This window comes from Peromyscus maniculatus, chromosome 14 (assembly GCF_049852395.1).
Source record: "Peromyscus maniculatus bairdii isolate BWxNUB_F1_BW_parent chromosome 14, HU_Pman_BW_mat_3.1, whole genome shotgun sequence".
NCBI classification, from domain to species: domain Eukaryota; kingdom Metazoa; phylum Chordata; class Mammalia; order Rodentia; family Cricetidae; genus Peromyscus; species Peromyscus maniculatus.
In genome coordinates this window covers 45,047,498-45,057,433 of record NC_134865.1, presented here as the reverse complement: position 1 = coordinate 45,057,433, position 9,936 = coordinate 45,047,498, and the positions used below count along the sequence as shown (strand labels likewise).

Sequence of the window (9,936 nt, the reverse complement as noted above, 5' to 3'; positions counted from 1 at the left end):
CAGAAGCCGCTCGAGGCCTCCGTCCGGGCGATCCCCCCCGCAGGGCGCCGGGCGCAAAAGGTGGGTGCGGGCGGCGTGGAGTCTCCGCACAGATCTGCAGGCCGAGCCGGGAGGAAGGACCGGGCCGCCGGGTCTCGGGAACCCAGGCGCCCGCCACCCGAGGTGCAGCAGGCCTGCGGGGGGCCTCACGGCGGCGCGCCGAGCTCCGGGGGACGCGCCCGGGCCAGCGCGGGGACAATGACCCGGTCTCCCCTCGCCGCCGCCCCCTCGCAGCCCGCGGGCAAAGCCATTAGCCATTCAGGCCGACAAAGCCCAGCGGCCCCGCGCTTTGTCCCGCGGGGCCCCCGGCCGCTGTCATTAGCCCTGATTACGCTGAGCCGCCTGACAGCCCCGCGGGCCACCCCGCGGACCCCCGGTCCCCGGCGCCCGCCGCACAATGGGAGCGGAAATCGGCCGCGCTGGGGTCCCCGGCTGAATAGAGGCAGAAGCTGTGGCTCCCCTCCGCCCGCCCGCCCCATTCAGCGCCGCTTCGGATACAGTATTTTCTTCCTTTTTGTGAAAATTGGAGGGAGAGAACGAGGTCAAGGAAGACTTTGCAGGAGCTCTCCGCCTGTCATTTGTTTAATGTAAACAAAGAGCAAGCCCTCCCCCACCCCACCCCCCAGCCTGGGCTCCCCTCCCCTCCTCCCTCCGGATTTTTATAAACAAACCGGTGTGGGGAGTGAGGGGGGCGCGCTGGGGTGGCCGCGGACAAGTGGCTATAGGGGGAGACAAGGGGCGCAGAGGCCCGTGGGGAGCGTTTTGGGATGGAACTCGGGGTGGTTGGAGAAGCCAAGGGAGAGCCGAGTTGAGGCTGAGGTAAAAATCCAGGCTTTGGTCAGGTCTGTGGAAATGTAAAAAGGCTTTTTTTCGTCCGTGCTGCACTAATTGCTTTTGAGGAAATCGTGACGGGGATTGAAGAAAGGAAACATGCTGTATGTGTGGACAGTGCCCTCAATTCAGAACCTCGTGGAGCCTTCCGGCTGCCGGGAGGTTAACACTCTCCAGGCCAGGATGAAGTTGATTTTTAAAAAATGTTATGGAAAATCCTTATAATGCACGTTTATGAGCGGATTCGGGTGATTGAATAAGTCGCTGTGTGAAGATCTGGGCTAATTTCCAATCTAGGGTCATCTGAAGAATTGATTAATCACAAAGCAATTAAGTGTCACCAGATTTCAGGTAAACACACAAAAACATCCTTCAAACAATGTTACCGCCCTAAGATTTCAACATGAAATTAGGTGAATAAATCTCTGTGGCACTGAAGCATCATAGCTACTTTAAACATAATTCTTGGGCAGCTTGTTAATTTAGGTAAACAGTATATCTTCTTTAAAAGCCTTCACCAAGGCAGATAGGGGGAAAAAGAAAAAGAAAAAGAAATCCTTCACGGTTAGGCCTTCTAATTTTCTGCAACTATCATTAAAAATTACTTTGTACAGAGAAAGCTTAGTTCCTCCAAGTGTTACACTGTTTTCTGGAGAGCACAGAGCGGATATTCTCAGTCCTCCTTTGTACTGGCAAGTCGGTTGGTATTTTTAGAATCTCAAATTCTTCTACATCATTTCACTAACTAGTTCTCCGCCACCCCCACCCCCATCCCGACCTGAGCTCATAAAAATGAAAGCTAAAATTTGCCGATCCATTTCTCCAAGTGTTGATTCTGGATCACCCCATTGCTGAAATGAGGTGGAGCTGGATCATAAGATTGAAGTGCAATCCTGTTGGGTTGATTCTAGACTCGGGTGAGGCAAGAGACGCTAGGGTGCAAATTGTTGTCATTGTTATTGAAACAGGCTCACTGTGTAGCCATGCCTAGCCTGGAACTCACTATGTGGACCAGGAGGACCTCAAACATACAGAGCTCTGCCAGCCTCTGCCTCGGAAGTGCTGGGATTAGAGGCGCACCACTGCCAACAACCAAGGCTGCAAAATTAAGGAGACAATTTCAGGTCCCTAGCACTCACATGACCTAGAAAGTGAACATGTTCTTAAAATTTTCACCTTGCTGCCTTTTTTTTTTCTTCTTCTTCTTCTGTCTCTGGAGCCCCAGACCGCCCCTTGTCATCCCAAGAACTACCAGAGGCTTTAGGAATCAAATGAGGGAGCTTTACCACGGAAATCTTTCACGGGCCACAGAAGGGCGTTTGTTTGATTTGGGAATTACCTATTTGATCACAAAAGCTCTCTGTATCTGTCCATCTAGTGCCCTTTCGCTATGAGAGTTTCAATTTTCAAGAATTTTCTGGATAAGGAGCATTGCACACAGAGATGACCTATTCATAAAGCCCAAAGCAGCCAAATCAGTTTAAGTGACACAGAAACAAACAAAAATCAACCCTTACTCGTGTCCTGGGCTTCCAATTGCCATCTGGCTGCCCGGCTATTGTCTTCCTGGACTCCAGTCTTCACGTGTTTGGTACTCTAGCATGTTTTGCCTTCAGAAATGTTAGCAGGCATCTGACCCACGGAGCACCTTCTAAGAACAGAGGGGTGAATTAAGAGGACCCCAACTGGGTGAGAAGTCCAGTCCAAGTGATTTAAAGATAAATGTCAGATTTTGTAATATGAAATCCATTTCACTAGGAAAAACAAAATCTTAGATAATCTGGATATCATTTACTTTCTTAGCAAAAAGGTGGTAGATTTTTTTTGTGTGTGTGTTACATGTCTGTATGCAGGAAGAACAATTACATGCTAAGTGTATTTTATATTTTAACTGAGGCTCTTCCCAAGACAATGACGTTCTTGATAAATTGTTGCATATTAATGTAGAGCGTTGATTTAGAAAATGCCTGTCATTTCTCTGTGGCCTTGCTTTATGGTCAATATATAACCTTTGCATACTGTCTCCTATCTTAGTATTTCTTTTGTTGAAAATTATTTACTTGACTAAAACCCACTTCTGAGGCAGGAAGCTGCTAATGTAGTTGCTGACAACCTCTCCTAATTTTTTTTCTTAATAAAAGCTCAATTCTACATGCACTATATGCTTACCAGGAATGATCACGAGTGCCCACTGCTTCTGAATGGGAGAGAGCCTCTAAAGAAATGGAAATGCTTTTTTAAATTATCAAGTTCTCGTGTCTTTGCATTTTTGTAAAGTAAGACTCATTGCCCAAGTCTAGAATTTGTCTTCCCAAATTGCCCTTAAAAATCGCTGCCACTTCCTAAGGATGAGTAGGTGCACAAACCTTGATCACTTTTGTGGTGAATGTAAAGCGCTGCCATAGACGGCATGCTCCTGTTGCAAATTCTAGGTTTAATGTGGTAATGTGTATGCGTCCATGGATACATACATGTATACATATACATGCATATATACAATTCAGTGTAGCAGGTAGTTAGCAATCTATCAATGGCTGTTTAAAAATACATACTGAGAGATATCAAAGGTTATAGAGAAGTTAATGAGACTGTTTGGATAAGATTCTACCCTCCATACCTGGTAAAGGCAATAAGAGTGATTTAAAAAAAAAAATCTGAGATGGTTGCTCCCTTAATTAAGAAAGGTTACCCACCAAGTTGTTTTATTATTTGGCTTCTCCACACAGAATGCGTTGAGCTTGCTCGTTTCGAACAGCAAAGTTCCCCCAAGCTACAGAGAAACCTATCGTGGAAGTCTTTTAAATAAGTAAATAAACAGCATATATATGTTTTGTTTTGTTTTTTAAAAAAACCTTCAAAGCAAAAGTTATACATATATAACAGTGTCCTTTCGACATGAAATACCCACAGGAGACTCGCGGGCAAACGCTCAGCGTGCAGTTCCGTCCCAAAGAGGTCTTTGCAGCCAGATTCTTCAGAAAAAACCAAAGCGAAGAGAAGTGGCGTTGGGTCAGGCCTTACCGCGGGCCCCTGAGTCGCGATGGACAAGCGCTAGGAGAGCCGGCTGGCAGTGGAGCAGATCGGGCCACCTAGGCCCGCGGGTCCCTGGCCACCGGGCTTCTACCAGCGAGTGTAGGCTACGTTTGCTGGTCTCATCCTCTCTCCTTTTATGTTGTGTATCTCGTTTTTACACTGGATTCTGTTTCTAAGCATGATGAGTGTGGGCAGCTCAGATGTCGCATTCGCTGTCGCTGGACGTGATGGAGATGGCCGAAGTGGCTGCCTTGCTGGACAGACTAGCGGCGGGGCTGGAGGCGACGCCCAACACCTCTGGCGCGCCCTCAGCCTCCGAACGTAGCACCCGCCCGGAGCCCTGCGACAGAACCTGCTGCTGGAGTCTAGGGAGGAAGGAAGGGACAGGGTCACAGCAAGAAACCAAGCAGCGACGTCGTCCCCCTTTTCTCTGACCAGCCTCCCCCCAGCTCCGCGTCAAGACTACACTTTCTCAGACCTTGACTAGGTGAGGAAGGTGAGGCTACGGAATTTGGACCGATGCACAGCCGCCCTTCTGCAGAACCCTCCAATTGCCTCATGCCCTTTCTTGGCTCACCATGAATTCCTCCTTAGCCTCCCTGAATTTTTCTCAGCTGTCACCCACCGTTGGGAGATTTACTGGAGAGGACTGTCAGAAAAAGCAAAGCGGGACAGAAAAGCCTCCGGTACCCGGGATTCCTTTCCTAGTAGTACATCTGTCCAGGGCTCATGCCTGAGGTGGTACCCCCCGAATCTGATCTATTCCAGCTAAAGTCAAAAATCGCCGCCTGGAGGTTACCCGGAGAGTTTGGGCCTGGGATGCAAGATCCACGGCGCTGGAGAATGGAAAGCATAGGCCGACTAGCTTGCTCGGTTTGAGGCAAGGATGGCCGGTTTGAGATGGGGGATACCTGTCTTTCTGCTTCTTAGAACCTGAGACCCTCGAAAACTGAAACCTTTCCAGAGCACCAGGGGAGGATGCAGCCGGGCTTTAAAAAAATGAAGCTAACTAAATAGGCTTCACTTGATAAGAGTCTGGGGCCACGCTAGCATGAATTAGCTTTGGGCCTTTGGATTTCTAATTGATTCTAGGCTTGCAATCTTTCTCTCCCCCCCCCCCCATGCCCCAACTCCAGTGACACCTTGGTTTGGTGACCCACACCAGCTGCCACAGTGACCCCAAATCCCCAAAACCAGAGAGATAGTGGGGAGCCAGGAGCCTGCACTGGAGTCCAGAACACAGTGGTCTCCTAAACCCAAGACAGATGGCACCCCCATCTCCCGCTGAATCCAGGCACCAGGTATGTGCGCCTCCCGCCCGGAATGCCTTGTCCTGCCCATCCCGGTGGGCACCGAGCCCGGAGGCCTCTAGGTACTACTGACCTGTTTTTGGCTGCCGCCGCCCGATCCCTTTGTCGGCGGTTTTTGAACCAGTTGCCCACCTGCGTGGGGGTCAGTCCAGTCGCCTGGGCGAGCTCGCGCTTTTTGCTGGGGTTGGGATACGGGTCCTGAAGGTACCACTCTCGAAGCAGGTGCCGCGTGCGCTCCTTGAAGCAGTGCGTCTTCTGTTCGCCATCCCAAATGGTCCTGGGCAGCGGGAACTTCTTCCTTACCCGGTACTTGTCTACCGGCCCCAGGGGCCGGCCACGCAGCTTCTCCGCCTCCTGGTAATGCGCCTCCAGCCACAGCGCCTGCAGCTTGGCGTGCGATTCCTTCGTAAACTTATGGTTTTCCAGGATATGGTAGAGCTCGCGGTAGTTGCCACCGTGGAAGGCCACTATGGCTCTCGCGCGCAGCACCGACTCGTTCTTGTTGAGGGCCTCACAGGCCGCCGGGGCCACGGGCAGCGACCACAGGAAGCGACCCAGGCGCTCCACATCGCCGCTTTCCTCCAGGGTCTCGCATACCCCGGCCACTTGCTGGGGGCTGAAATTCAAGATGGGCAGCTGGAACATCGAGGCTGTGCGGACGCCCCGAGCAGGATGCGCAGCAGATGCCCGCAGGCCGATCGGGGTGCGGCTGGGGGGCTACAGAGTCGGGGAAGGGGGGAAGCCTTCCCGCCGGGAAAGAGCCGTGGGTTGAGTTCGGCTGCGCTTGCTCCGCTTGGGCACGCCAGTGAGCTAGTCCGCGCCGCTACTGGGGTGGGCGGATTGGAGACGCCGGCGCCATGGAGACCCCCTGTCAGTCACCGGGCAGCTCTGCCAATCAAGGCAGCCACTAGCGCGCCCCGGCCATTTCAGCACCTCCCCAGACTCGACAGCGCCCGCGGTTTGCCTGGAGACTGCTCAAGGTTTTGCCGGACTCCAAGGATGAAAAAGAGGTAGGAGTGGCTGGAACACACGGAAACCGCAGCGTTTCACCCTCCCAGCTCCTCCTCCCCGGCTCCGCCCTCCTGTTTTCCCACCCGGGAGGCAGGACGCTGCAGGAATTCACTTTGGGGGCCCACGCAATGCCTGGGTCGAAAGGACTTCAGAGGACAAAGGCGACTGGGGAAAGACAAACCCTCCGAGAACTCTCAAGTTTAATCGTAGCGAAGCGGCAAACCCCGCGGGGAGCGTGCGCACCAAGGGGACAGGGAGGGAAGTGTATCTTGCTTTTATTTCATTTTATTTTACCGCCCCCCCCCCGCCCCCAGGCACCCATTCCTCTCTGTCTCCTGCAAAAGCAGCTGCGTGGGAAGCAGGCGTGGAAACAGAAGGAACAGGACCAGGGATCTGTAGAAGAGGTCAGTTTGGACTCTAACTTCCACCCCCTTCAGAGACTCCTGAAACTGTTTTAGACCGCAGCGGCAAGGACACACACTTGATAACCAGGTGCTAGCCACGGAGTCTAACAGCAAGAAAGGCGGGCTGGTGGGGCTTCTGACCCAAATAAAGTCATACTTCATAGTTCCCCTCTCCAGTTCAGCGATCCTGAACAAATGTGCACCAGCCGTATCTAGAGTGAGAAGTCATCCATGGGTCAGGACAGCAACTTAAAAGCCTGCTTTCAAGGATTTTTTTTCTTTTAACATAGGTTCTCTCGTGGCAGGCTGGTTTTGCCTCTGCCCAGCGTTAGAACATACAATTCCTGGGGTAGAGGCAGAAATCTTGGCTTTTTAGATCAGAAGCAGTTAGTGACAGTAGAATGGGGGTGGTGGAGGGGGAGGAGGGCGGTGTGCTCCACTACACCGTGTGTTAAGGTGGCGAGGTAGAGGGGTCAGATCCGCGGGGCACTGACCCCCCTCCCGCAGAGAGCACGGGCCTTTTTGGCACCCTGCCTTCTGGCCAATAGATTGAATTGGCAACATCTATTGATTCCCAATTGACATCCACATCATACCGCTTTCTGTGGCTTCCCTCAAGGGAACCACGATCTCATGTGGGCCATTGATGAGGCTTCTTCGGTAGAAAGGAAATACTGGGTGAAGGCGTCCCAAGAAACCAGGACCCCTGACAAGGTTCACCACCGAACTGGACTGGGCCTGGCTGTCTTTGCTTTAGTATCAAACACACTTTGTGTGCGGCTTGTACAGCCTGAGTACATCAGAAGGCAGATAGATAGCACAGATGGTTGGATGTGTCGGGTCAGATCACACACGCCTCAGTGCAGGGTAAAGCTCGTTCTGACGGAAACCCCTGATATTATTTTCACAGATCTTCACAGTTCACTCGGAAAAAAAAAAAAAAGCCGCAGAGGGGAAGGGGCGGGAAAAGCCCCGCAACCATTTACATCATTTCTGTGAGATGGCCAGCCGCCTCAACCGTGAGACAGAGCAGGGGCAAAGTGAGGAGGCCGATGGGGCCAGTGACAAAGCACAGACCTTCTCTGCCTGGGAGCGACTTCTGAATCAGCTCCAGGGACAAATTTTAGTGAGAAATGTCGCATACAGGGGTCCTAGAACCCTTGAGGAGGTGAATCCATGGCGCAGATAAACGCCCCGGGGACCTTTGAAGACAAAGCAGAGATCGAGCAGGGCTGCGGAAAAACAGAGGTTTCCCCTCTGGCCAGGGAAGGAAAGCATGCCCGAGCTCCGGCGTGCGTGGCCTTTTCTCTTTTCACACCGTGCCAGAATGGCTTCACCTCTGTCCCGGATCTTGGAAACTAGGCTGAGGTTCTCCCGGGACCTACAGCTGCTCTCCCAGGCCCAGTGCAGGCCCTCGGGGCCGCAAGGCCAGTGCCTCCGCCCAGCACTCTTGAGTCAGCGCACAAAGTTTAAAAGCTGCAGGTTGCGGGCCAGGGACCACTCGCACTCGCTCACCTTTTGCCTTTAACCTTTGCAAGGATCGGTTTTAATTTTCCGAGTCAAGACGCTCCATCCGGGAAATGCTAATATTTATCCCACTGCCCACTTCTTGAACAACAGTTCCATAAACGTGAGATAAAAGGACATTTTGGCCTATGCGTGTTTGGGGTCCCAGCGGGAAGTTGGGGCTCAGCATCGGGGCTGGCAGCGGAAAGACTCCCAGGAGGTGCAGTCAGTCAGTGCTAGGCAGGTGCCTCGTTACCCAACAGGAGGGCCCTGGAGGTTGAGCTCTGGGGTGGGAGATAGTTCTTCGGCCATCGTCAGGGACTTAATTTTGTTAACTCAAAAGAAATAAATGGTCCCCTGGAATCGCCTTTGTTCAGCTTCACCTGGAGAAAAACTGGAAGAGATGAGTGGGCTAAGTCTCCATCCAAAAGGGGGGGGCGCTTCGTGGGCTTCTTAGAAATGACTCAGTTGTGCAAAATGCAGCCTTCACCCCACCTGCAAGCTCTCACAGCTCAGTTCGCGTTAGCCAGGCAGAAAGCTGTACCTTCAGGGTGGTTTTTCTTCATTTTAAGGAAAGAAAGGTTAACAAACAAACCAACGTGGGGGCGTCGTGACAACCCTCTAGTGATGCCCCCTTCACTCCCCACTTCATTATCTAATTTGTGGCCTCAACACTGTTGGGGGTGCTTTCTGCCCCTACGCTTTACAAGGGAGACCCGCCAGCGCTCAGTTCTGGCCAAGAATCCAGAGATGTGGATTCTGCTCGCTGTCAGTTTTAGTTTGGAGGCGGGGTGTGGAGAAAAATACGTAGAGGTAATGCTCCAGCGCAGATTATAACTTCAGATTTAGAGAGTACCGCACGTCTGTGTACACAGGGAGCACTTAACGGTTTTTTGTTGTTTTGTTTTTTTCCTTCTAGGGTAGAAAGACGGATGCTCACAGTAGCTCACACTGACCGAGGAGCTCCGAGCTTAGAAGTCAATACACTTTAACTGAGTTCCAACCTTAGCTTTTCATTGCCTGCTCCTGTTTCTAGCTGCAATGCCTGAAAGAAATAATGGTGTGTTTCCCCCTCACCTCGCCACATTTGAATAGCCAGGGGCTTTAAGAATGTAGTAATTGAATCTATCTGAATTCCTTAATAAAGGCGTTGTGCTGTGTGTGAGAGAGTCAGTCTGGAAGACAATGAGGCTCCAGTCTTTTGTGTGTCCGTGTGGACTTTTGGAGAGTCTTGTCTGTCTTCCTTTCCCCTTTCAAAGCCTGATGCTGATAATAAAAGCTGTTGGAGTTTTTGTTTGTTTGTTTTGTCTTTTAATCGTTCATACCTCTGATTTATATTTTTACTTAGAAATAATTACTTAAAAATATCTCATTTATAGCAAAAAAAAAAATCTACAAAGTGTCCAAAGGTATTTCGTAGTCTTTTAAATGGCAGTATGAGAATTTAAAAACTTCCATTTACTCCTTAACTTAGTTCTGATTTCCCAGTGAGACTGTCCATGTAGACGTGCGTGTCTGTTGATGTCTTTGGTGGTCCAGCTCTTCAGATTGTGGAATGAATTCTAGATCCTACTTTAAAATACACACTGTCCTAAAACAAAGCAAAGCAAACAGCTCCCAAGGTAGGTTGCTGCTGTAATTTCCCACACATTTTGGCATTTCTTCTCTCAGGACGCACCTTGTAACAAAGAGGGAGCAGACAGAGCCCTTTATTGCCTCCTCCTGAGAACAAACAAATGCTGTCTTTGAAATGATTGGGGCTGTCCCAGCATTGCAGCCTTAACTCGATGCAAGAGAAATGT

The 9,936-nt window shown here is 51.0% G+C and overlaps 1 protein-coding gene across 1 annotated transcript; it reads right to left on the bottom strand.

The window, feature by feature from the left end:
- Window positions 1–3,541: 3,541 nt before the first annotated feature.
- Six6 (SIX homeobox 6) lies at window positions 3,542–6,351 on the bottom strand. The gene is made up of 2 exons (XM_006992724.4): window positions 5,287–6,351; window positions 3,542–4,268 (listed from the first exon to the last, which is right to left on the bottom strand). Exons 1-2 carry the CDS (start codon window positions 5,856–5,858, stop codon window positions 4,100–4,102), a joined length of 741 nt encoding a protein of 246 aa, XP_006992786.1. The 5' UTR covers window positions 5,859–6,351; the 3' UTR covers window positions 3,542–4,099.
- Window positions 6,352–9,936: the final 3,585 nt, after the last annotated feature.

Coding starts and splice junctions, on each gene's coding strand:
- Six6 (XM_006992724.4), bottom strand. CDS start 5,858: ATGTTCCAGCTGCCCATCTTGAATTTCAGCCCCCAGCAAGTGGCCGGG. Junction 4,269..5,286: donor GCGGCGGCAGCCAAAAACAG/GTCAGTAGTACC, acceptor CTTCCTCCCTAG/ACTCCAGCAGCAGGTTCTGT.